Here is a 27,969-nt window from a genome sequence, read left to right on the forward strand (position 1 = left end):
TAGGTTGGGAGCCTGTAAAAGATGTCTGGAGATACATCCAGACGGGGCCTACTGCAAAAGTGAGTTTCTTTGCAAGAACCAAGGTTGCAAGGACACTCGTGTAGCTGCCCACCACATCTACATGTGCCCAAACAGGACCAAAGTCAGTACAGTGGGAGGAGATAGCAAAGAAAGCTACACTGAAGCCCAAGAGGAATTTGTCAGGAGCCTTCCCCCTGAGCTTGCTGAACGATGCCGGAACGTGTTCTGCAACACCGTGACCAGTTCTGCCCATACCTTAGGCCAACCAAACCTACTGGCTGAATACGGACTGGAGGAGTGGCCGGTCATCATGATGCTTCTTGAGGTCACAGCGAACGCAGGTCAAAAGGTCGGCACCCTTCTTGACCTAGCATCAGATACGAATTACATAACGCACGAGGCTGCCCAACGGTTAAACCTTAGGAGCGAAACCATGAAGCTTGTGGTCCATGGTGTTGGAGGTATGGAGGTAACTGTGAATACGAAACGGTACATGCTGAAAATACGGGTCCGGACTGGAAAAGGGACATTCAAGTCTCACCAGTTGGTCTGTTACGGCCTCGAGCGGATTGCAGACGTTCACCAACAAGTCACAGCCGAACAACTCCATGATCTCTTTCCGGATGTGCCTGTCAACGAACTAAAAAGGCCAAGGGAAATACAGCTCTTAATAAGCCACAAGGAGGGCAGATTGGCTCCCCAGAAAATACGAAGCGTGGGGGACCTAGTGCTGTGGGATGGACCACTAGGAAAGACGGTGGCGGGAACACATCCAGCACTGTTCGAGAAGGCCACTGTTTCGGCCCACAATTCCCGCACACATTTTGCCAGATCCATGAGGACTGCGGCGGTGAAGTACAGCGAGGTCATCTGTGATTCACTCGCTGGTCGGGGTCCTATACCACAACCACTACTCATGACTTCTATCAGTGGTGGAAGTGGGAAAGCATAGGGGCCGCCTGTGACCCCAAATGTGGGGGATGTCGTTGCGGCAACTGTCAGCCCGGCGGTAAAGACATGTCCTTGGCTGAAGAGCGAGAGTTGGAGGTGGTAAAAAGCGGCTTGTCGTATACTGGTGCTGATGAACACAGCGAAAGGCCACATTGGCACGCGAGCTATCCCTGGGCCGAAGATCCATCCACCCTTCCAAATAATAGGAAAGCAGTGGAAGCGACCTTCTTGAGGACAGAGAAGCAGCTGGCGAAAGATCCCCAGTGGAAAGCCGCATACGCTGCACAGGTCCACGAAATGGTGGATCGCCGCGCTGCAAAAAGACTGTCGGATGAGAACCTCCTCAGCTGGAATGGACCGGTCTGGTACGTAAGCCACTTAATTGCTCCTAACCCACATTCAGTCACAACACCGGTAAGACTCGTTTGGAACAGCAGTCAAAAATATAGAGGTCAGAGTCTAAATGATCTCCTGCTGAAAGGCCCTGACGTTCTGAACCCTATCCGCGGAGTCCTACTCAAGTTTCGCCAAGGTTCTTATGCTGCCCTGGGAGATATCAGAAAAATGTATAACTCTGTTTGGTTGGAAGACCGCGAGGTCCACCTGCACAGGTTCTTGTGGAGGGATTCTGAGGAGGAGGAGATGGGGGAGTATGCGATCACCAGGGTAAATATCGGTGACAAGCCGGCTGGATGTATTGCACAGCTTGCCATGAGAGAAACAGCAAACCTCCCTCAGTTTAGCCATCTAAATGAGGAACGTCAAGTGCTGCAGATGCATAGCTACGTTGATGACATCCTGACGTCCCACAACAGTCTGGACCGACTCAAAACCATAGCCAGAAATGTGGAGCTGATCCTGGAAGCTGGCGGATTCGCACTGAAACCATGGGTCTTCTCTGGACAGAGAGAGAAAGAGACAGAGGAGGTGTCGCCAAGAATTGTCATCTTGCCGAACCAAATGAAAGAAGAAGACAGTAAGGCTCTTGGGCTTGGTTACAAGGTGCAGGAGGACAAATTACATGTCATGGTGAGAATAAACTTCTCAAAACGGAAGAAGAAGATGAGACTTGGACAAGATTTGCTGCTTGAAGAGGTACGGGCTGAAACACCAGATCCATTGACAAGACGAGAACTACTAAGTCAAGTCGCTGGGCTATATGACCCAATCGGGCTAACGGCGCCTATAAAGCAAAAAGGGACAATTCTGGTGCGGAAAGCATTCCAGGAGGCGAAACCGAAAAATGCAGGTGTGAAAGACACATGGGATTTGGCCCTGTCGGACGAACTCCGGGAGAACGCTATTGATCTGTTCGAGGATTATGTGCAACTCAGCAAGATCATGTTCACCAGGGCCCTGACCCCGCTGGATGCTGTAGCAAAGCCTATTGCAGTCACCTTTTCAGACGGTAGTGAGAGCTCCGATGGGGCAGTCCTTTACCTTCGATGGACATGCAAGGCAGGTACCACCGTGAGGTTAGTCGAGGCAAAAGCCAAGTTAACTCCTTTTGATCACAAGGGGGACCCAATCAAAGCTGAACTCTGTGGCGCTGTCTTCGCAAGCCGTCTGAAAAAATATTTCGTGCAGCATTCTCAGATTGGGATAAAGCGGTGGTACCATCTCCTAGACAGTCGGACTGTACTTGGCGCTATCCATCGAGAGAGTTATGGGTTCCAAACCTTCTTTGCAAACAGGATTGGCGAGATCCAAAGTGACACCAACTTGGAGGACTGGGGGTGGATCCCTAGCTCGTACAACATTGCCGATATCGTCACTCGTGGGGCTGGACCAGGACAGGTGGATGAAGGATCCGAATGGCAAAATGGGCCACAGTTCTTGAACCTTCAGGAAGACAAGTGGCCAATTATGTCGGCAAAAGAGGTGGCTGCAGCTGCCAGAGAAAATATTTGCCAGATGCAGAAGAAGTCATTCGTATTGGTGCTAACCAGGGCCCAAACAAAGAAAAAGTTGACGACTTCGGACAGCCAAAGACCCCATAGGCCACCAGCTGGCCCAGCCGTCAAACACCTGGGGTGGTTCAGGGACAAAGAATCGCCCATGCCTTTCTCCTCATCTTCAGCAGTGTCGCAGCCACGCCTTCATGACCTTCGCTATGTGCCTCTCGTGCGAGCAGTACTGAAATCCATGCACCGTGTGGCAATAGGGGTACAGCCCTGGCATCGTCATTGAAGCTTTGGATTCTCCCACCACAAAGCAGAAGCCCAGAACCCGGGTCTTTATAGACAACCAAGCGATCTGTTGTGGTAGCAGGGAATGTCACCCCTTCTTGGGCTGCGAGGAAGATGTCTCTCAGAGCGTCTTCCCGCTCTCTGACAGTGATGACACCTTTGTCAGGCACTGCCTCCCACTTTTGTGACTCCAGTCTCTTCACCGAACCAGCAAATTTCTTTCCGGCCCTCCACACCGAGGCAACACTTTTCACCAGACGAGTCAAACAGCTGAACCGTCCCTCATCAACCAGGTGTTTGACGGCTGGGCCAGCCGGTAAGCGACCCACGAAACTGCTCTTAGACCCGTATTGTGGCTGTGTGTGCGTGGCTGTGTGCGCCTGCACTCTGTTGGGCGGAGCTCCGGACAGCAGTACTACCCACACGCGGCGTATGCCACGCCCACACTATGAATAGGCATGAGGAACGGGATATGAGATGGACTGTGTATGGACAATGAAATTAGGTCTTTGACTATTGCCTATTGTTATTTTACAACCAGCCAGTTAAATAACTAAACAATTGTATTATATTTGTTGACAAGAGCTAAATCAAATTATAATGATTAGAAAGTAGAATAAGAAATTGAAATAAGTTTAACCACAGATGTGCGACTTATGTTAACAAATACTGGTGGATTTACGTTGTATTTCTGTTCTTTTATTTTGAGGTTTTTCACCTGCCGCTGCTGTTGCTGAAGAGAAATAAAAGCAACAGAGAAAGGAAAGAGTGAAGTCCTGTCCTTCTTCTTTAGAGACGCACCCTTTCGAGTGGGGAATCTGCACAGCCACATACAAACACTTGACACTGGGCTTTACCCAAATCTAAAAGCTTCTCGACTGGAGATCAACAATGCGACGCCTCATTTGAAAGCTAAGACCTACAAAAGCGATGGAAACTTTTCGTCACGTCGCCACATTTTTGTCATATTTTTGTTGTTTTTTTAAATTATTTTTTCTATCATTTTTTGTTGTGTTTTGCCTCTAAAATCCTGCATTGTCACTCAGAAACGTGTGAATTCGGGTCTGAAGTGCCGTCATGCACGAGCTTAATATAGAAGCTGCAGTTACATGTATGACCTGAGGTGGCAGTAGTGAGTATAAAATGCCTAACCTGCTTCTAGCCCCTTTAAAGTGTCACCATCCATCTCCGTACCTGGTTCTCCCCTCGCGGCTTCTTGTGGTTGAGCAGCAGCTCCACGGCGCCCACCACCTCTTTGCGGATGGCGTGGAGCAGCGCGTCGCCCACGTGCACGTCGAAGCTCAGCAGCAGCTCGATCATCTCCAGGTTCTCGTTCTCAATGGCGATGAGCAGAGCCGTCCTGCCCAGGGGGTCCACGCAGTTGATGTTGATCCTGAAGTAGATCTCCGCCTCCTCCAGGGCCTGCCGCACCGTGGCGTAGTCACCGCGCTCCACCGCCCCCAGGTAGCCCTTCTCCAGCGCCGACAGCTCGGCCTCGGCGCGGACCACGCGCAGGGGGATGCGGTCGCGGTACGAGGAGGCCTCCGCTTTCCGGTAGTACAGAGACATGGCTGTGGAGCATGGGGGTCTGCGGAGAGAAACCATATATCAGGATCTGGGGCAGCTGCTGTTTGTCAGGTCTGGGTTCAGCCAGTGTTCATTTTGACAACATATTTTATTATAGTTTTAGTCTTAGTCTTTTGACTAAAATGTAATTCAATTTTAGTCAAGTTTTAGTAAAAAAAAACTTTTCCATTTTAGTCTAGTTTTAGTCGACTAAAATTGCATGTCAGTTTAGTCGACTAAAATGAAGACTAATTTAGTCGACTTGTATTTATAATATTCATTATAATCATATTTAATCGTGGTCCTGACTTCATGGAGCTGCTTCACATGAACAAAGCTCAGACCTGTTCATTTGGCAGTGAATTTACATGATCTGAGGCTCTTTCAGACGTTCAATAGAAGTTTGGATGATTTTAGTCTCTCCCTTTCATTTTTATTTAGTCTTATTTTAGTCGACTAAAATATCTGGACATTTTAGTCATAGTTTTAGTCTCATGAGAAACTTTTAATTTAGTTTTAGTCCAATTTTAGTCGTCAAAAATAACACTTTGACTAAAATTAAGACTACATATTTAACACTCGGTTCAGCAACACTATGACTCCAAAGAACGACCTGAGCATCCAGACTAACCAGGTATTGATAGATTTCTTCTTCTTTGATGGGCATATTCCGAGATGACAGCACCAGGATTCATGGGGCTCACATTGTGAAAGAGTGGTTCAGATCTCAATCTCTTAAAGGGATGTTTCAGGATTTTTGACATAGGGCCTCATTTCCTTGTTATCCAGAGTGTTGTTGATTTCTGGAGATACTTATTTTTGTAATTCATGCAGTTCTTGTGCAGCCAGACCAGCAGGGGCGGACTGGGACTGGAAAACGGCCCTGGACTCTGGCCCAAATTAGAGTAAATGCACACTTTCCCAAAGACATATTTGAACCTCTAACCCAGGGGTGCCCAAACTTTTTGTCTCCGAGGGCCAAAATGAAAAAGTGCCTGTGAGTCGCGGGCCAAACACGGCGATGACAAGCACGAAAAACACATATAACTGCAAATTATAAAGTTACTTTATTATTATTTATTTACTTTTTATTTTTTCAATAGCCTACATTTGCATTTGATTCTATCTATGCAAATAACATGCTGTATCAAAACAAATGGTAACAATGGCAAAAGCATAATGTTAGTAAAACAAAATCAACCATTGTAGCAATTTAGTGCAAAAAAAAAACTGTATCTACAGCACCTACAGTAACTTTACCTCATTTGTTAACTCAAAGAAAATGCCACATTAGATTATTTTGAAAGTGTCAGTTCAGCATCAATTCTTTCATAAGTCAATTTTTAACATATACTGTTGTCGATGTCAACAACTTTTGCAATAAAAGTTGGAAAACTGTGAAAGTTGATGCTACAACGCCTTGACAAATACCAAGACACGACAACAGAGTTTCCTTAACTTTGCGAAAGGAGTGAAACAGCGCCCCCAATTTGACGCCGGTGGTCAAAAAGTGTACTGCATCCAAATTTACCATTGAGAATGAATGGAAGAGAGTTAGTGTTAACCAGATGCAGCGCAAAAGTAGGTCACCCTCTGGCGGGCCAACAGAATTGTTTCGGCGGGCCAAATTTGGCCCGCGGGCCCCACTTTGGGCACCCCTGCTCTAACCTCTAACTGAGTGCATTTTCTCCAGTTCGGCTTTACCCAAAACTAAAAGCTTCTCGACTGGAGAGCAACTGAGAGCAAGTGACTAACTTGTTTTCATGTTGTCGCCGCATTTTTGTCCCTTTTTTGTTGCTTTTTCATTACTTTTTTTTTCTGGCTTTTTGCCATGTTTTCATCACGTTTGTCACTTTTTTGTTGTATTTTTTTTTTTTTTTTTACTTTCTTGTTGTGTTTTTTGTGTTTTTTGTTGCTCTTCCGGCACATTTTTGTTCCATTTTCATCATAGTTTTTGTTGCTATTTTGATGCTTTTCTTTTAAGCTTTTAGATTTGGGTAAAGCTCAGTTAAAGTGATAGTCTAAATGTTTTGCTTTTTTATTTAAATATGTGCAAAATCGACCGCCTGGTTTTGTGAAGTTCTCACAGGTTACACTTCCCAGATTTCTGCAGCTAATCAGAGTCAAGTATCCTCCCGTGTTGACCAATGAGACGAGCTTTTCCTGTGAACCAGCCTGTCGGTCCAATCAGGAGGGAGGGGGAGGGGCTTGATGGTTTACTTTTGAAAATTCTGTTCCTGCTCTCCTCATTTTGCAAACTAAGAAGGGCTTTCTGGTCCAAGAAGGGAGGAATTTACTTTCAAATTTCACTCTCCTCACTTTGAAAACTTACAGACTATCACTTTAAGGCGGGGGGTAAGAGATTAAGGAGAAAATTGAGGGGCCAGATGGGTGGCCCTAGAGCCAGTGGCCCTTCTGTGCTCTTCCAGAATGGACATGTGGCCAGTCCGCCCCTGCAGACCACCCACATAAATGTCTGTGTCCATAGAATCATGTTTGGAATATAACTGACCTTGCATCACATGAACGATCGCATTTTGAGGGACTATTTTCTAGCAGATCACTCCACAAAGCACATTCACGTATTTTTGAGTAATCTGTAAAAACTCTGATGGCGGCCATTTTAGTGATAGGTTTGCCTGAGTCCTCCTAGGAACGCCCCCACCTCCTGGAGACGCCTCCGAGCTTTCGTCACCAGCCGAGTAACCAACCACTGCTCCTCAGCAGAACCCCCTCCCCACTGATGCCACAGACAGTGTGTGGAGGGGGCGTGTCGGAAAGGGTCAGAGGTTCTTAAAGAGACAGAGGCCTATTTCAAGACATTTGCTACAGCCATTTTGAGAGAGCGATTTTATACAAGGCAGTTATTCTAATTTACTGCATTTACAGACAACAGAAGGTTTGTCATCATTGTAGTGTGATATAGACTGGTGCTATGTGATAATACATAATACCCCCTCTTTAAAGACTGAGACATGTTCTGACCCGAGCTCAGACGAGTTGATGTGTAGCTGTCATCATACATCAGACAAACCCATTTCACATTATGCAACTAGCATCAAGTCACATTTCTAAATTCTGTCCTTGTGCATCAGATTTTCTTTCTTTGTGTGAAAATATAATCTTGGCTTCTGTCCAGGGTGTGCTCTGCTTAAGACTCAAAGTCACTCAAGTAACAAAGCAACTGAAGTGCTTAACCTCTTAACTCCCACCTGAACGGATCCCATTTTCTCCAGTTTGGCTTCACCCTAATCAAAAAGCTTATTGGGAAAAAACACCAAAATAGCCACAAAAAATGATAAGAAAACAAGGAAGTGAACGCAACAAAAATGTGAGAAAAACTAAACCAAAGAGTGACAAAAATTCAACAAAAATGCGACAAAAATTCAACAAAAATGTGACAAAAATTCAACAAAAATGTGACAAAAATTCAACAAAAAATCAACAAAAATTCAACAAAAATTCGACAAACATTCGACAAAAATGTGACAAAAATTCAACAAAAATGTGACAAAAATTCAACAAAAATTCAACAAAAATGTGACAAAAATTCAACAAAAATTCAACAAAAATTCAACATAAATGTGACAAAAATGTGACAAAAATGTGACAAAAATTCAACAAAAATGTGACAAAAATTCAACAAAAATTCAACAAAAATTCAACATAAATGTGACAAAAATGTGACAAAAATTCAACAAAAATTCAACAAAAATTCAACATAAATGTGACAACAATGTGACAAAAATGTGACAAAAATTCAACAAAAATGTGACAAAAATTCAACAAAAATTCAACATAAATGTGACAAAAATTCAACAAAAATGTGACAAAAATTCAACAAAAATGTGACAAAAATTCAACAAAAATGTACCAAAAATTCAACAAAAATGTGACAAAAATTCAACAAAAATGTACCAAAAATTCAACAAAAAGAAAGAGAAAAAAAACATACAAAAGGTGACTCAACACAGCAACAATGCGAAGAAAAAGATCAGTTTTGTGGGTCTTAGCTTTCAAATGAGGTGCTACACAGCCAAAAGAGGACAGAATGCATTTGGTTTAGGCGGGTGGTAAGAGGTTAACAATAACAAAGCTTCTGTGACTGCAGGCTCGTCGTTTTACCCATTTATATCAGAGTGTAAATCTGTAACATGAAGGATCTCCAACACATCATTTCATCAGGCTATTTGCACGAGCTAACACACACAAACATTCATATAAATGAGAATAAAATCCTCACCGTGGGGCCCAGTCCTCGCGGGCAGGAAGTGTAGGAAACTTTCCAGCGGCACCTGTTGCTGGTCAGACCCACGTGCAGCGCTTCGGTCCGCGGGTTTGAGGCAGAGGAGCGGAGCGTCTCATCCACATCGTCCCTCTCCCGTGGTCGCTCTGAGTACAAGACATGTCACTGAAGTCACATCCCTCCCTCCCCTGCCCTCCCCTCCCCTGCCCAGCCTCCCCTCCCTCTCTCTCCCTCCCTCTCTCTCTCTCTCTCTCCCCATCAGAGGCGGCACGTTCATGCGTAAAACACACGCTACAGAGGAAAAAGAAGACGTAGACTCTGGCCATTCATCCAATGTGCACAGACACTGGAGGCAAGGAGGGTGAAGTGCAGAGCCGTGGGAAGATATTTTAGTTAGGGGGCGCTGAGGGACAAAATTTACCACCAAAATACTTTTTCTGTGCATAAATCCTATTTATTAACCTCTTAACTCCCGCCTGAACCGAGAGCATTTTCTCCAGTTCAGCTTTACCCAAATCCTGTAGGCCAGTGGAACACCTCATTTGAAAGACCTACAAAACTAAATTGATCTTTTTCCTCACATCAGATTTTTTTTCATCACTTTTTTTGTAGGGCAGTCGTCTCATTTTTGTCAAATTTTCGTGAAATTCTTATCACTTTTTCGTCCATTTTTTCCTCCATTTTTCGTCAAATTTTTCTCACTTTTTTTGTCAAATTCTTTGTTCATTTTTTATCATTTTTTTGTAATTTTTTTGTCACTTTTTCGTCAAATTATTCGAATTTTTTTCACATTTTCATCATTGTTTTAGTCTCAGTTTTGTTGCTATTTTCACACCTTTTTTCCAGAAGCTTTTGGACTGGGGTAAAGCTGGAGAAAATGTGCTCGGTTCAGGTGGGAGTTAAGGGGTTAATACTGCCCGCAGTTCAAAAACTATCCACCAGGGGGTGCTGCAGCGCCCTCAGCACCCTGGGTTCCCACGGCCTTGGTGAAGTGTCTTGCCCAAGGACACAACGACAGTGTGCGCCTTCAGGAGTTGGGATTCGAACCCCCAACTCTACCAACCAGGGACGGACTGGGACTGAAAAAGGGCCCTGGACTCTGACCAGCCTGGCCCAAATTAGCGTAAATGCAGCACTTCCACAAAGACATATGTGAACCTCCCGTCTTAACCGAGCGCATTTCCTCCAGTTCGGTTTAACCCAAATCTAAAAGCTTCTCCACTAGAGAGCAACAGTATAATTCCTCATTTGAAAGCTAAGACCTACAAAAGTGATTGTACCCTTTCGTCAGTTTTTTGTCGGTTTTTCATTGCTTATTTCGTTGCTTTGTTGTCATGTTTTCGTCACGTCAGTCACTTTTTTGTCACATTTTTGTTGCTTTTCTGGCTCACTCGTTGCTCATTCTTGTTCCATTGTCAAAAAATTCCCCCAAAGAGTCCAAACCGACTCATAATTTGCATAAATTACATTAATTCAAGGGCTTTTTTAGTATTTTTTGTCTAAAATAGCACTGCATTTCCCCCCCAAAATTCCTAGTTTGTGAACCTGTTTACAAACAATGGCAATAAAAGCTATTCTGATTCTGATTCAGTGTGTCCCTTAGTTTACTTTATCCATCCATCCATCCATCCATCCATCCACGTCAGTCACTTTTTTGTCACATTTTTGTTGCTTTTCTGGCTCACTCGTTGCTATTTTGATGCTTTGCTTTTAAGCTCTTAGATTTGGGTAAAGCTTGGTTAAGGCGGTGGTTTAAGAGGTTGAGGAGAAAATTTAGACTGGTGGCCCAAGAGCCTCTTCCAGAATGGACATGCGGCCGTTTAAACAAAGGCGGATAGTACTCAGTTACATTTAATCAAGTATTTGAGGAACTTTTTGAAGAAATTGTTCTATCAGAGTAGTTATGTCATTCAGTACTTTTTTACAAACTACTTGAGTAATATTGTAATTAAATATATTTGCTCTTGCTTAAGTAAAAATGAAGTTACCTGTAAGTACATTCTACAAAAGCCTCATGTCGACCTGAAACATGCACTTGTGTTTCATGACCCCTGTTCTTCAGAAATTTATATTTTCAATGGTCTTTTCTTTGGAAAAATTAGGATTTTCACATCACGGCGAGTTTTGTTTCTTATAGTTTATGTCACAACTGAACGTAAATCAGACTTTTACACTCAAATAGTCACTCAGTGCTCACAGTGCTCCAGTAACATTTTCAAAAATGAATGAATGAATGAATGAATGAATGAATGAATGAATGAATGAATGAATGAATGAATGAATGAATGAATGAATGCAATTCCAAGTGGAGATGTTACCCCATATCCATACATACATTTTCTTCCACCTGTCCATTGCCGGGCTGCCCAAATCACATTGCACCAGCCCCTTATGGCGCCTCCTGCAGGTGGTGGGTCCACAGAAGGACGGCCTCATGGCTCTAATCAGGCCAGTTGGTCTCTCATAAGGGGCTTCTGAACCGCTCTTTGTCTGACCTGTCCTGACCTAGCACCTGTTTGTCCTGGGAGACCCTACCAGGGGCACAGAAGCCCCCGACAACAGAGCTCCCAGGATCATTCAGGTGCTCAAACCCCTCCACCACGTTCAGGTGGTGGTACCAGGGGGTCACATAAAAGATGAGTTGATGCGGTATAGCTCCAAACTGGGGTGAAGTTAGAAGCTACCAAGCAGTTCCACGTTTCCCCTACTTAAAGAGGGGTATTATGCTTTTTTCAGTCACATAGCACCAGTCTATATCACACTACAATGATGACCAAACCTTCTGTTGGTCTGTAAATGCAGTAAATTAGAATAACTGCCGTGTATAAAATGTCTCTCTCAAAATGGCTGTAGTGAATGTCTTGAAATAGGCCTCTGTCTCTTTAAGAACCTCTGAGCCTTTCCGACACGCCCCCTCCACACGCTGTCTGTGGCATCAGTGGGGAGGGGGTTCTGCTGAGGAGCAGTGGTTGGTTACTCGGCTGGTGACGAAAGCTCGGAGGCGTCTCCAGGAGGTGGGGGCGTTCCTAGGAGGACTCAGGCAAACCTATCCCTAAAATGGCCGCCATCAGAGTTTTTACAGATTACTCAGAAATACGTGAATGTGCCAAGGCAACACTTCAGGCATGTTTTTAAAGAGGGAATGACATAATAACATGATGTAAAGCTTCATGTTTAAATATGTTACACGTCGATGTTCTGAGCGGATAAAAAGGGTACTATATTGTGAGGCGTATTAATACCTCAGGAGCACTTCGACATCCGCGCAGTAAAGTGAGATATTACTGCACAGACGTCTAAGTGCTCCTGAGGTATTATTACGCCTTACAATATAGCACCCCTTTAATAATTCAAACTTCCTAACGGCCACTTGAAGAGCCCCAAGCCCATGTTTGAGAACCACTGCTCTCGACCATCACGTGCATTATTTTGAGAACAAAGACTGGATCATTCGTGCACTTCCAGCTCCATTAACGGGATTCTGAGCGGCTCTGGTTACAGTGACCACAAAATGTCCATGTGCATTAATAAAACATTCAGACTTCCTGTTGAACTTCGTCATTGTTTACTCTCTATATTCCTGCTCATACTTTATCTGTTTGAGATTGTGTTTGAAATATGACAAAAGAGGAAATAAACTAATAGCCAGATCTTTTAGAATTACAGCACTGTCCCGTGTTGCCACTAGAGGGCGCAGCAGCACATCGTTTCTGGCCCTGGATTGGAGAGACTGGAAACTCCACATTCAGGGGTGTAAGAATTGTTTCTTTACTTTACATTTTCTCCAGTTTGGCTTTACCCCAGTCCAAAAGCTTCTGGGGAAAAAAAGCGGTGAAAATAGCAACAAAGCTGAGACGAAAACAATGATGGAAATGTGAGAAAAAAGTGAGAAAACATTGACAAAAAAGTGACGGAAAATTGATGAAAAAGTGGCAAAAATGTCACAAAAATGTCACAAGAAATTGACAAAAATTAACGAAAAAATTACAGAATGTGACAAAAAAATTACTAAAATTTGATAAAAAATTGACGAAGAAATTAAAAAAATGTGACAAAAAATGACAAAAATGTGATAAAAAATGAAGAAAAAATGACAAAAATGTCATTTTCACAAGAAATTGAAAAAAATTGACGAAAAAATTACAAAAATATTACAAAAATGTCACAAGAAATTGACAAAAATTGACGAAATAATGAAAAAAATGTGACAAAAAATTACAAAAATATGAAAAAAATGTGACAAAAAATTACAAAAGATGTGACAAAAATGTGATAAAAATTAGACAAAAAAATTGCAAAAATGTGACCAAAAAATGACCAAAATTTGATTAAAAAAATTGACAAAGAAATGACAAAAAATGTCACAAAAATGTCACAAGAAATTGACAAAATTTGACAAAAAAATGACAATAATTTGACAAAAAAACAAAACAAAAACGTAACAAAAATGTGATAAAAATGTGATAAAAATGTGATAAAAATTTGACAAAAAAAGGACAAAAATGTACCAAAAAAATGACAAAAATGTGACAAAAATGAGTTGAATACCCAACAAAAAAATTATGGAAAAAAAATCTATGACGTGAGGAAAAAGATCCTCTCGGTTCAGGCGGGAGTTAAGAGGTTAAAAGAAGTACAGATGCAGGAGCAAAGGAGCAGATGAAACTTTAGGCTATACATTTTATTTTCATTGTATTTATAAACTGCTTCGTCACAGTTTGATTGAAAAAGAGCCGAGAGCAGAGGGATCTCATTATATCTGCACTGGAATAAAACAAACCATCTTATCTCAGTAAAATAGCTGGAAAGGTGAATTGAATTAAGACATTAACAGCAGGTTCGGACTGTCTTGGAATAAGATTGCCGATGAAACAAGCATTAAGTCCATTGAAATATGACAAAAACAAAAAAAATGAGACAAGAAAACTCATTCTTGTTCCATTGTCAAAAAATGTGTACAAACCTACTCAAAATTTGCATAAATTACATTAATTCAAGGGCTCTTTAGTAATTTTTGTCTAAAATAACATTGCATTTTTTTTCCAAAATTCCTAGTTTGTGAACCTGTGTTACAAACAATGGCAATAAAAACTATTCTGATTCTCCAGCTGTTCTGACCCCGAGGCCACACCAGGCCATAGAGCAGTGTTTTTCAACCACTGTGCCGGGGCACACTAGTGTGCCGTGAGATATTGTCTGGTGTGCCTTGGGAAATTTCACCTAGTTGGTCCAAAAAAAAAACTGTTTTGAAAAGAAATTAATTATCCGCAAATAATGTGCCGTTGTCGAGTCTCAGTGCTGTCCAAGGCCATGGGAACCCAGGGTGCTGAGGGCGCTGCAGCACCCCCTGGTGGATAGTTTGTGAACTACAGGCAATAATAACCCCTTAACTCCCACCTGAACCGAGCACATTTTCTCCAGCTTTACCCCAATCCAAAAGCTTCTGGGAAAAAGGTGTGAAAATAGCAACAAAACTGAGACGAAAACAAGGATGAAAATGTGAAAAAAGTGAGAAAACATTGACGAAAAAGTGACAAAAAAATGGGGGGAAAAATGACAAAAATTGACAAAAAATTGACAAAAAAGTGAGAAAAATTTGACGAAAAAGTGACAAAAAAGTCACGAAAATTTGACAAAAATGAGATGACTGCCCAACAAAAAAAGTGATGAAAAAAAATCTGATGTGAGGAAAAATATCAATTTAGTTTTGTAGGTCTTTCAAATGAGGTGTTGGCCTACAGGATTTGGGTAAAGCTGAACTGGAGAAAATGCTCTCGGTTCAGGCGGGAGTTAAGAGGTTAATAAATAGGATTTATGCACAGAAAAAGTATTTTGGGGGTAAATTTTGTCCCTCAGCGCCCCCTAACTAAAATATCTTCCCACGGCTCTGGTGCTGTCTAGTGATCAGCAGAGTAACCATGTAATACTCTTCCATATCAGTAATGGCAGCAGGAAACCAATTTCTTTGAGACAAGAGAATTATTGATGCATGAATGTGACAGGTGGCTGTGACTGTGGCACTGTGGCTAGCGAGACTATACGGTGGTCCGATTCAGTACTTTGATCAGAATGACTTTATATTGAGAATATAGGCTATAGAGTTACATTTTTTTTTTACATTTTATGCTGGTAGCGTGCCTCGGGATTCTTTCAATGGAAACAATGTGCCTTGGTTCAAAAAAAGGTTGAAAAACACTGCCATAGAGACATACTCCCACCAGAGAGGCGACCAGGAGGCATCCAAAACAGATGCAGTAGACACCTCAGCTGCTCCTTTAGACGTGAAGGAGCAGCGACTCTACTCCGAGCTCCTCCCGGGCAACTCAGCAATGAAAACAAAGCGCCAAAAGAAACAGAAAATGCGGCAACAGGTCTTCGCTTTTACATGAGGACTTACAAGCTTTTAGATTTGGGTAAAGCTGAACTGGAGAAAATGTGCTCGGTCAAGGATAAAGCACAAGCAACAAAAGCTACATCACAAACCAATGCTATAATCTTTTAAAAATGTGCTAAAAGGATCATAAATTCATTGTATCTCTCTGTGTCCTTTCCATCCACACCGCTCACCTCATTGATTGCCTTCCCCAGTCTGTCAGCAGGGGGCGCCAACACACAAGGTTATATCAGTGTGGCTGAAGGATGGGGGACTAAACTGCTATATTTAATAACTGCTTTGAAGATTGCGTTAACAAAATGACTGTGATTCAAACAATAATATCATGAGCAAGTTGTTTTCTCCTCAAAAACAAGAGAAAACAAATACAAAATCAGGACTAACACAAGACCTCAAACTGAAGACAGATGGAAGAGCACGAGGAGCCTGGTGACGAGTCTTCTTCTTGCTCCGTGGGAGAGGCAAGTGCGTTTTCCTGGAGCAGAAGAACAAAACGTGAGTATGTTTCCTGTCAGACTGAGGAGCAAAGTGCCTTATCGGGGCTTTTCGGTCAGGACAGCGGTTTCCCCTCAGAGGCTAAATTAGAAAAGCTTTGGAAGTGCGGCTGCTGGGATGCGGAAAAAGCTCATTTTCGATAAGATAAGAAAACCTTTACTTGTCCCACAGCGGCAGCAAGGACTAGAAACAAAAATATAAGCCCAAAAATGAAACCGAGGAGCGATAGAGGAGTGATTACTTTACTTGATTTGTTTATTTTGAGAGGACAATGCACATTGTTCAGTGCGGGATGTCAAATTAGTTCCCTCTCTCTTTCCCTCACATGTAAGGCTTTATCAGATGGCTTTTTACTCGAGACTAAACCAGGTCTAAACCAGGACTAATCTGGGTCTAAACCAGTTCTAATCAAGGTCTGAGCCATTTTCGTTAAGTTGACACTGGGGAAAAATATGCACCTATTGGTCTGTTAAAATGCACCATTAACCTCTTAACTCCCGCCTGAACCGAGAGGATCTTTTTCCTCACGTCATCGGATTTTTTTTCCAGCATTTTTTTGTTGGGTGTTCAACTCATTTTTGTAACTTTTTGGTCATTTTTTTTCACATTTTTTCGTCAATTTTTATCACATTTTTGTCACATTTTTGTCACACTTTTTTTTTTTTTTTTGGTCATTGTTTTGTCACTTCTTTTTTTTTAATCAATTTTTTGTATAATTTTTTTGTCATTTTTTATCAAATTTTTGTCAATTTTTTGTGACATTTTTGCCACTTTTTCATCAATTTTTCGTCATTTTTTCGTCAATGTTTTCTCACTTTTTTGTCACATTTTCATCCTTGTTTTCGTCTCAGTTCTGTTGCTATTCTCACAGCTTTTTCCCAGAAGCTTTTGGATTGGGGTAAAGCCAAACTGGAGAAAATGTGCTCGGTTCAGGTGGGAGTTAAGGGGTTAAAATAAAAAAGATCTCTGTGGGAGGACCCCCAGACCCCCCCCCTTTTAAATGTGTCCCCCCCATCAGTCTGGCAGTAGCAAAGGTTCTTCCGCCAGGGCCAGGGAGCTCAAATTGGAGTCATTATATTATATACGTTTTTTTTTTTCCCCAAATGTGTAATTTTTTAAACTAGTACTATGTTTAACCCCTTAACTCCCACCTGAACGGATCACATTTTCCCCAGTTTGGCGTTACCCTACTCAAAAAGCTTCTTGGGAAAAAAGGACCAAACAGCCACAAAGAAATGAGAAGAAAACAAGGATGTAAACGCAACAACAAAAAAATGACAAAAACTGAACACAATTGTGACAAAAAGTCAACCAACAAGTGACCATTTTTTTTTTTTTTAAAGTGAGAAAAACTCAACCAAAAAGTGACAAAAATTTGAAAAAAAACAACAAAAAACAAACATAAAAGATCAGTTTTGAGGGTCTTAGCTTTCAAATGAGGTGTTACACAGGTTACATAGCCAAAGAGGACAGCATGCATTCGGTATAGGCGGGTGGTAAGAGGTTAAGAAGTTACTTCTGCATGTTCAATTTTTAAAAATGAATTCATTTATCCATTCATTGGAGAGAGACAGACAGTATATGTACTTAAATCCGGCCCTGGTAATGAACACTCAATATAATTACTTAATTACTAGTTACCAAATGTAGCCATGAGTTGCATTCCACAGTACAGCACATCGTACATATAAGACATTTACTTAAAAACGATATGCACTATTTACAACCAACCCTGCAATTTATAAAAGAAATCCCCAATCTATAACAGTTAATCAGGTCTTACAGGTGATCACAAGATTGATTAGCTTTAAACCAGAGTTTGAGCTCTTTTTAATACTGTAAAGGTGGAGGACTCTTGAATAGTAATTGGAAGACTATTCCAGCTTGTTTTGTCCAGCGGTGAATGGAACCTCACAGTCATGAGGAAGATGGCTTTGTTTGTTTATTTGGCCTGGACAGTGCATGTTAATGAACTCACATGGGATTCATGCATGTAAACACGCCATGCCGGATTGTAGCTTTGGGCTGATTTGCATCCGCCGTCCCTCATGCCCACTCGTAACCTGTTAAAGAGGGGGTATTATTCTTTTTTCAATCACATAGCACCAGTCTATATCACACTACAATGATGACAAAACCTTCTGTTGGTCTGTAAATGCAGTGAATTAGAATAACTTCCTTGTATAAAATTGTTCTCTCAAAATGGCTGTAGTGAATGTCTTGAAATAGGCCTCTGTCTCTTTAAGAACCTCTGAGCCCCCATCAGAGGGGAGGGGGTTCTGCTGAGGAGCAGTGGTTGGTTACTCGGCTGGTGACGAAAGCTCGGAGGCGTCTCCAGGAGGTGGGGGCGTTCCTAGGAGGACTCAGGCAAACCTATCCCTAAAATGGCCGCCATCAGAGTTTTTACAGATTACTCAAAAATACGTGAATGTGCCAAGGCAACACTTCAGGCATGTTTTTAATGAGGGAATGACATAATAACATGATGTAAAGCTTGAACAAGTCGATTTTGCATAATACTCTTTAATACGTTTCCAAAGGTTTGAAAAATAAAGTTATGAAGGGCATTTCCTCGCTGACCCCACCTGTGCCAAAGTATAACGTGTATTAGAGTATAAACAGAGAGTCTTCATTCAGGCGTAAAGGAAAGTTGCGTGTTGACTTGTGACAGGAAAGTGTAATTAAAAGCTCACACTGCTGCGCCTCCCCGCGGCTCGTCCCGCCTCAGGGCCAAAGGTGCGCTCTGTAATGGGATTGCGGCTCGGGCCCCCGCAGCCCGAAGCGCACGGGGCCACTTGACATGTGCGCCCGCCCCGCTGCTGCGCTCATTTAGCCGGCGTTAGCAGCAGAGGGACTCGGGGCTCACCCAGTGGGAGACGCGCCGCGACATCAGCAAACTGTCACATCAGAGCGAGGCAAGAATGTTACGGGGCTTCAGCGCCGCGTGGAGGCGGAAATGTGACCTTCGCCCAGACGTCTCAGGGGAAAAGGAACTAAATCTGGTGAATATGGCGTGATATCAGGTGGAACGATAGAAACAAATCCTGATCTAATCTATGAGAATATTTGATTTATTTGATTCTATAGCGTTTCTGTTTCTCTTCTGTAGCTTTTTGTCACTTTTTTATAGTCTTATTCACTTGTGTGAAGTTCGCCCCCCATAGTGTCCGATCTGCTTCATAATGGTGTCATTCATTTGTGCTTCGTTTGTGCTTCATTTGTGCACAAAATTAAAATTAGCGTTTGTGCGCACTTCGTTTTTGAGGTATTGATCGTTGATTGGTAATTGGCTCGGGTCTTGGTCCTGGTCTGATCTTTGTTCAGGTCTTGGTCTGGTCTTGGTTTGGTTCTTAGTCTTGATCTTTGTTTGGGTCTTGGTTCGGGTCTTGGTCTGGTCTTGGTCTGGTCTTGGTGTCGGGTTTTGGTCTGGTCTTAGTTCGGGTCTTGGTCTGGTTCTTAGTTGGTATGGGTCTTGGTCCGATCTTGTTTCGGGTTTTGGTCTTTGCTTAGTTTTAGTCTGGGTCATGGTTCGGATCTTGGTTTTAGTCTGGGTCTTTGTTTGGGTCTTGGTTTTAGTCTTGGTCTTTGTTTGGGTCTTGGTTTTAGTCTTGGTCTTTGTTTGGGTCTTGGTTTTAGTCTGGGTCTTTGTTTGGGTCTTGGTTTTAGTCTGGGTCTTTGTTTGGGTCTTGGTTTTAGTCCGGGTCTTTGTTTGGGTCTTGGTTTTAGTCTGGGTCATGGTTCGGGTCTTTGTTTGGGTCTTGGTTTTAGTCTGGGTCATGGTTCGGATCTTTGTTTGGGTCTTGGTTTTAGTCCGGGTCTTTGTTTGGGTCTTGGTTTTAGTCCGGGTCTTTGTTTGGGTCTTGGTTTTAGTCTGGGTCTTTGTTTGGGTCTTGGTTTTAGTCTGGGTCTTTGTTTGGGTCTTGGTTTTAGTCTTGGTCTTTGTTTGGGTCTTGGTTTTAGTCTGGGTCTTTGTTTGGGTCTTGGTTTTAGTCTGGGTCATGGTTCGGGTCTTTGTTTGGGTCTTGGTTTTAGTCTTGGTCTTTGTTTGGGTCTTGGTTTTAGTCCGGGTCTTTGTTTGGGTCTTGGTTTTAGTCTTGGTCTTTGTTTGGGTCTTGGTTTTAGTCTGGGTCTTTGTTTGGGTCTTGGTTTTAGTCTGGGTCATGGTTCGGATCTTGGTTTGGGTCTTGGTTTTAGTCTGGGTCATGGTTCGGATCTTGGTTTGGGTCTTGGTTTTAGTCTGGGTCTTTGTTTGGGTCTTGGTTTTAGTCTGGGTCTTTGTTTGGGTCTTGGTTTTAGTCTGGGTCATGGTTCGGATCTTGGTTTGGGTCTTGGTTTTAATCTGGGTCATGGTTCGGATCTTGGTTTTAGTCTGGGTCATGGTTCGGATCTTGGTTTGGGTCTTGGTTTTAGTCTGGGTCATGGTTCGGGTCTTTGTTTGGGTCTTGGTTTTAGTCTGGGTCATGGTTCGGATCTTTGTTTGGGTCTTGGTTTTAGTCTGGGTCATGGTTCGGGTCTTTGTTTGGGTCTTGGTTTTAGTCTGGGTCATGGTTCGGGTCTTTGTTTGGGTCTTGGTTTGGGTCTTGGTTTTAGTCTGGGTCTTTGTTTGGGTCTTTGTTTGGGTCTTGGTTTGGGTCTTGGTTTTAGCCTGGGTCATGGCTCGGATCTTGGTTTTAGTCTGGGTCTTTGGGTCTTTGTTTGGGTCTTGGTTTTAGTCTGGGTCTTTGTTTGGGTCTTGGTTTTAGTCTGGGTCTTTGTTTGGGTCTTGGTTTTAGTCTGGGTCATGGTTCGGGTCTTGCTTTGGGTCTTGGTTTTAGTCTGGGTCTTTGTTTGGGTCTTTGTTTGGGTCTTGGTTTTAGTCTGGGTCATGGTTCGGATCTTGGTTTGGGTCTTGGTTTTAGTCTGGGTCATGGTTCGGATCTTGGTTTGGGTCTTGGTTTTAGTCTGGGTCTTTGTTTGGGTCTTGGTTTTAAGTCTGGGTCATGGTTCGGATCTTGGTTTGGGTCTTGGTTTTAGTCTGGGTCATGGTTCAGGTCTTGGTTTTAGGTTTCCAGAGTCACTCAATACCTCAAAAACAAAGTGCGCACAAACGAAGCACAAACGAATGACACCATTTTGAAGCAAATCGGACACTATGGGGGGGAAACTTCACACAAGTGTCTTATTCCCCTCATTTTTTTGTCGCTCTTTTGTTGCATCTTCATCCTCGTTTTCGTCTCATTTTTGTTGCCATTTTGACACTTTTATCAAGAAGCGTCTTGATCTTTGAGAGAGCAAAGATCTTTCTCACTGATGCAGCTCGGCCCAGACTCTGAATGAGTGACGGGGATTTCAACATTGATCAGAGTGAAGTTCTGTACTTTGAGAAATAATCATAATTTCAAGAAAAAAAATAACGTGAATCTACTTGAATTAGGAGTTTAAATTTAAAGTTTGAGTGGATTTGGTCTGGTTTTACAGCTTATTTGTCATTTCAAGTGGGATGTATGCTTGTCCCATTGGCATTTTCATTTTAGATTAAGTAAATAAGTGCTTTAAAGAGCTCCACAGTCCCGCCTCCTCTCCGGTCCGGAAGTAAAACTCCCCTTGCTTTGATTTGGAATAAAGTCTTTAACTCCGTAACTACGTGAACTTGGGCTGAATCCAGCTCTGTGGTTCTAAAGCGACCGCAAAGTCAGATGCAGGTGAAAAAAGAACGTATGAGATCCATCTAGTTTAACTGCGAGCCTTCGTCCTAGAACTACATTACCCAGGATGCTCGGGAGTCCCATGATCTACTACGAGGCTTTTGATTGGTGGAGCTTCACGTTCCCACACGTGTTTATTTATTGTAATGTAGAAAACACATTATAAACAATGTATTAAAACATAATGCAGGCAGATAGTGGACGTTTTATCCATATCTAACACTGATAGTAAGAAAAACGTCAAATGGATCAAAACATTTTTCCCAACGATCCAATTAAACGAACCACCAATCATTTTTATTCCAATGAGCAGGATTCAGACTGTTTAATAGTGAAATAATGTAGAACTTTTGTCTGCAAAGTAAAAGAAACTGGCCGTGTTTGCTGAAAACCTCGTTGCCTTGACCAGCGGGATACGGAGTTTCTATAATCAGGAAGTGAATCATGTCACAGCCTTGTACCTTTGCCTTTTTTTCAACATTCCTATGTCTTCTTTTTGGATTGAAATGAAACATTTTATGGTCACGAATCGCTACATCGCTGATTAGCTTTTGCGGTGACGTTAAACTCTTAATATTTCAATTTTTGGAAAATCGACGGTCGAGTAGACAGGGATTTTTTGCTTCCGGAGCAACAAGACCGCAAGGGGCGGGACTGTGGAGCTCTATTTGTCATCGTACAATTGACCTTTCGCCAAGCCCCGCCCCAAGACGGTAATTGTCCAATCAGACATCCTAGCAACTGTTACTATGAAGCGAGGTCCGTCATGCCTCAGGCCTCCAATGCAAAACAATGGGACAAACCAGCACCAAGCACTTAACAGATGCACTTGTATTTTTTTTTTTTTACTGCTAACCACCAAAAACCCACCAGACAGAGAAGAAGAAGCAAAATGGTGAAGCATCTGCCTGTGAAGGATGTAAATCGGACACCAGGGACCACAGGAGTGAGTCTGGAGGAGTCCAGTTTAGTTATTTTCCTTCCCAAAGCGAAAACACAACCTGAACACTGCCTACAATGGATAAAACAATGTGGACGCCTACGCCCTGATAAATGTCTCCAAATAAACAAGCATATGTCTGCTTTAAGGTAAGGCCAGGGCGTAGCTGCGAGGCTAACACCTTAGCATGCTAACATCTAGCTACTGGCACATAACTTTACACAAACTGGCACTGGACCTGTAACTTTAACTGAGGCGGTGAACTTTTATAAGCCTACAGTCTCACGTGTTTTGTCGCCTTTATGATAAAAGTACTGTGTATTTTGTCTCCTTTATGATAAAAGTATTGTGTATTTTGTCTCGGTCCTGATAACTGTCTGTAGCTGATTGTCATTGTGGCACCTGTAGGTTTAGCTAGCGCTAGCTAACTTTAGCGCACCGGAGAAATGCTTCTATTATTATTGATACTGACTGAGTAAGAGAGTGCTTACCGGGCAGTGCAAGAGCACGACTGGTCCACAAGGCGGTGCTGTTGCATTCAAGGAAGAGATCATAAGGTTTTCGTTTATTTTGCTTGCTGTTTGCTGTTTGTTGTTTGCTTTAGTGTCAATAGTTGTCCTTTATCCTTTGTTGGATAGTGTAGTATCTTGAATATCTCCCTCCACTGCATACTGTGACCCCTTTTGCCTCGATCTGGAGGATATCGCGGAGGTTTTGCTCCAATAAAGGTCACTGACATGCAGGAGTCCTTTGCATGCAGGGCAATCAATATACAAGGCAATGTGTTGTGCTTGTTGTGTAACTAAGGGGGGCGGGGCTTGGCGAAAGGTACGGCTGGGCAATTAATCGAAATTTAATCGAAATCGCAATTTCTACTTTGGTCAAGCTCAATAATGGGACTGGACTTGGGACTTTATAATCGGCAGGTTTATAGCCACTTCTTTGGCACAAACTGTCCCGAGTTTGGACGAGACAATGGAAGACTTTTGTGTATTAAATGAGACTTTATGAAAGCATTTGTTTTTGTTTGAGCTGAGGTGAACCAGCAAAAGTAAACCGAATCGAAAGTTAACTTTTGAGATGAATGAGAAACAAGATATGTTTTGCCAAATATGGACACCGATACAATCCTTTGTGATATCAAAAGGAGCAGCTGAGGTGGCTCGGGCATCTGTTCCGGATGCCTCCTGGTCGCCTCCCGCGGGAGGTGTTCCAGGCATGTCCTATTGGGACAAGGCCTCGTGGAAGACCCAGGACACGCTGGTGGGACTATGTCTCCGAGCTGGCCTGGTGTCGCCTCGGGGTCCCCCCAGAACAGCTGGAGGAGGTGTGTGTGACTGTGGATAGGGAAGTCTGGGCATCTCTGCTGAGACTGCTGCCCCCGCGACCCGCCCCGGATAAAGCGAAAGAAAATGGATGGATGTTTTGATATAATTGTTGTTGTTTTTTTCTGTTTTTTTCTTCTTTTTGTTTCTTTGTAATTGTTTTTTTTTTAGGTTAGGTTAGGTTTTTTTTTTTTTTTTTTTTGACCTCTTAGCCCCCACCTTGGGCTAGTCCCCCTCTTTTTTTTCTTTTTTTTTCTTCTCGCATTTTTGTTGCGTTGTCATCACTTTTATTTATTTTTATTTTTTGGGGGACATTTCCTATTGTCAATTTTTTCATCTTTCTTAAAATGTTTTAATTAATTTATTATTATAAATGAATTGCTCTGCACTTCAATTGGTGACTTGTATGACTTACGTGACGCCCTGATTGTCTTTTGACCTCACGGTCATATTGGTATAAAGAAAATATCAATAAAAATATAAATTACAAAAAAGAAAAATCAAATCAAAAATCGAGATCGATCAATATGAGGAAAATAATCGTCGCTATTTAAAAACTTTTTTTAAGACGTTTTTAAATTTGGGCAATAGCAAACTGTGAGAAAATGTGCTCGGTTAAGGCGGGGGTTAAGAGGTTAAAAAGTTCATGACTCGTACGGACTCTCTGCTGTAAAAAACTCCACTGAACCTCACAAAAACACAGCGAAGTTGTACAAAAGTGTGGAAAAATGTGGAACACAAGCTACAGATGCAGTTCGCAGAAAAAGGCAGCTGTACCAAGAGAGAGGGAGGTGGCTGGTTTTGTTCAAACCAATTTTATTAAAGCAATTTTAAGTAATTTATCTAATTTAAAGGTCCTATATCATACAAAATCGACTTTTTGGTGCTTTTAGCCATGTTGTTATGCTATTTCCTTCTCAAAAACACCCCCAGAGTGTTTTTTGGCTTCATTCACGCAGTTCTCAGCAATCCTCCTGAATCCTTCTCTTTGAGCAGCTGCTCCGCCCTCTGCTGGAAAACCACTGACCACTTATAGCCTGATTTTAATTTATAAAACAGCTTTTTCATAATTTCTGTTGTAAGAAAGAAAGAAAGAAAAAAAAAGTGCCTGATGCGTCCATGCTGGCCCTGCGGGGAAAACAAACTGAGCGTCTGAACAGATGTCGTCTTTGTACTGAATGTTGTGAAGAAGGAGCTCTTTCTAACCTACTCTGGACACCTGCGCTTTTTTCTTAACTAACGATAATTTCATGGAAAAACGCACGTTTGAGAGGACATGACCTTTTTTTTTCAACCTTCCTAAAGAAGAGGCCACTCGCCAAAAGTTGGAATTTCTTTCCGGGATTTGGCGACGATCAGCCAAATAGTATTTTTCTGTGACCGATGGAAAAACACTTGATGGATGTTTGGTGAACCTTCGCCAGAATCTAAGTGGATTAACTTTTATAACCAACACGAGTCCCATAATGTAAACACCGGATGGAGCAGCCAGGACAGAGCGGTGAATGAATCAAAACGCGCGCTAGCTTGTGTGTTAGCGTGTGTGTTAGCTTGTGTGTTAGCGTGTGTGTTAGCGTCCATGGTTAGCTTGTGTGTTAGCGTGTGTGTTAGCCATTTATAAAGCTGTGTTGCAGATGTCAACTCCTTATAACTGCATTGTAAAGTAACTTCTTGCTGTGATATTTATATGTCTTTTACTGCTAGTGTTGCATGGGCAGATCCGCTCGGAGAGAGGGGGCGGAGTTAACTGAATCGAAGCTTTGTGTCTCCCCCCAGAAAATACTTATATTTCTCCCAAAACATAGAACTCCATAGTGGTAGAGGTAAAATATATCATATAAATGCCTATACTTTACTTTGGGATGGCTAAAATAGCATAATACAGATCCTTTAAGGTCATTTTTCCAGTGTATTTCCATCTTTGTGTGTAAACCCAACATTTTTTTCACCCTGGCCCATAAAAAAGCACTTCTTTTTTTGTCAGACACAAAACAAACAGTAATTGAATAAACCCGAACCCTGTTGTTGTTGGAAATGAAACCTAAACGTCCCTTTATGTTGCTCTGTTGTTTCTTCTTGGCCTCGATTCCCCCAAATTTATTACCGCTCATTTTGATTACCCGCGGTTTTCATCTAAATTTACCCACTTCCACCGCGCACCTCGCACATTTGCTCAAAGCGGCGCGTAAATAAATCTGTTTTCCAAGCTTTTGCCCTGGCTTTGTTTTATAGCCTTAATACTCCCGCCCGAGCACCTGGGGGAATTTACGGCAACACAATAATAAAAAAAATATGATTAAACTCGGCTATGCTGTTCCGCTTTGCTCCCCAGGGTCCGGTAAGCGCCGCCGCATGATGGATTTGGACGCCGGCGCCGGTGCTGGAGGAGGAATAGAGCCGGGGAGCATGGGAGTTGTCATCGCCGCCGCGTCAGAAACCTCGGACCGGCAGCAGAAAGAGCAGCTGACGGGGTTGTAATGCACATAATGAGACGAGAGCCGCGCACTCTCCGGGGAATTACAGCATCTCGGACAGAAATAGACGCCACAGTTGTTGGGAATGAAAGGCATTAGCCGGAAAGGAACGAGAGGGCGATGGGAGAATACAATGGAGAGGTTGATTTAGCAAAGGATTTGGCTCTGGGCTTCGGAAATAACACGCGGTTTACTATCGATGAATGTGCAAAATGCAATATCACTATCAGAGGCTATTGGACGGAGGTTTTCTCAGAGCCGTGGGAAGATATTTTAGTTAGGGGGTGCTGAGGGACAAAATTTACCCCCAAAATACTTTTTCTGTGCATTTTTCCTATTTATTAACCTATTAACTCACGCATGTTCTCCAGTTCAGCTTTACCCAAATCCTGGAGGCCAGTGTAACACCTCATTTGAAAGACCTACAAAATCACTTCATCACTTTTTTTGTTGGGCAGTCGTCTCATTTTTGTCATTTTTTGTAAATTTTTTGTCACATTTTTCGTCACTTTTTCCGTCACTTTTTCGTCAAATTATTTGCATTTTTTTGTCAAATTCTTATCACTTTTTTGTCCATTTTTTGTAAATTTTTCGTCACATTTTTCTCACTTTTTTGTCAAATTATTCGAATTTTTTTGTCAAATTATTATCAATTTTTCGTCATTTTTTTCTCAATTTTTAGTCAAATTTTTGTCATATTTTCGTCCATTTTTTCTAATTTTTTCGTCAAATTTTTCTCATTTTTTCGTCAATTTTTTCTCACTTTTTGTCAATTTTTTGTCCATTTTTGTAAATTTTTTGTAAATTTTTTGTCACTTTTTTATCATTTTTTTGTCCTTTTTTTTGTCCATTTTTGTCATTTTTTTGTCACTTTTTCGTCACTTTTTCGTCAAATTATTCGCATTTTTTGTCAAATTCTTATCCCTTTTTCTTCCATTTTTTTGTAAATTTTTCATCAATTTTTTCTCACTTTTTTGTCAAATGTTTGTCCATTTTTGTCATTTTTTGTTAATTTTTGGTCACTTTTCCGTTAATGTTTTCTCACTTTTTTCACATTTTCATCCTTGTTTTCGTCTCAGTTTTGTTGCTATTTTCACACCTTTTTTCCAGAAGCTTTTGGACTGGGGTAAAGCTGGAGAAAATGTGCTCGGTTCAGGTGGGAGTTAAGGGGTTGATATTGCCCGCAGTTCACAAACTACCCACCAGGGGGGTGCTGCAGCGCCCTCAGCACCCTGGGTTCCCACGGCCTTGTTGATTTAGCAAAGGATTTGGCTCTGGGCTTCGGAAATAACACGCGGTTTACTATCAATGAATGTGCAAAATGTAATATCACTATCAGAGACTATTGGACGGAGGTTTTCTTAGAGCCGTGGGAAGATATTTTAGTTAGGGGGCGCTGAGGGACAAAATTTGCCCCCAAAATACTTTTTCTGTGCATAAATCCTATTTATTAACCTCTTAACTCCCGCCTGAACCGAGAGCATTTTCTCCAGTTCAGCTTTACCCAAATCCTGTAGGCCAGTGGAACACCTCATTTGAAAGACCTACAAAACTAAATTGATCTTTTTCCTCACATCAGATTTTTTTTCATCACTTTTTTTGTTGGGCAGTCGTCTCATTTTTGTCAAATTTTCGTGACCTTTTTGTCACTTTTTCGTCAAATTATTCGCATTTTTTTTGTCAA

At 42.1% G+C, this 27,969-nt stretch overlaps 1 protein-coding gene across 1 annotated transcript in view; it reads right to left on the bottom strand.

Moving 5' to 3' along the window:
- LOC306967632 (short transient receptor potential channel 4-like) overlaps positions 1 to 9,098 on the bottom strand; it is a gene marked incomplete at its 3' end in the record, with an annotated part of 58,241 nt that extends 49,143 nt beyond the window's left edge. The window contains exons 1-2 of the mRNA XM_079562716.1: positions 8,971 to 9,098; positions 4,356 to 4,749 (exon numbers count right to left, since the gene is read on the bottom strand). Coding sequence (XP_079418842.1) covers positions 4,356 to 4,730 — 375 coding nt within the window. The 5' untranslated portion in view covers positions 4,731 to 4,749; positions 8,971 to 9,098. The remainder of the gene's footprint in view (positions 1 to 4,355; positions 4,750 to 8,970) is intronic.
- Positions 9,099 to 27,969: the final 18,871 nt, after the last annotated feature.

Source organism: Gobius niger (genome assembly GCF_951799975.1).
Source record: "Gobius niger genome assembly, chromosome: 1".
NCBI lineage: Eukaryota > Metazoa > Chordata > Actinopteri > Gobiiformes > Gobiidae > Gobius > Gobius niger.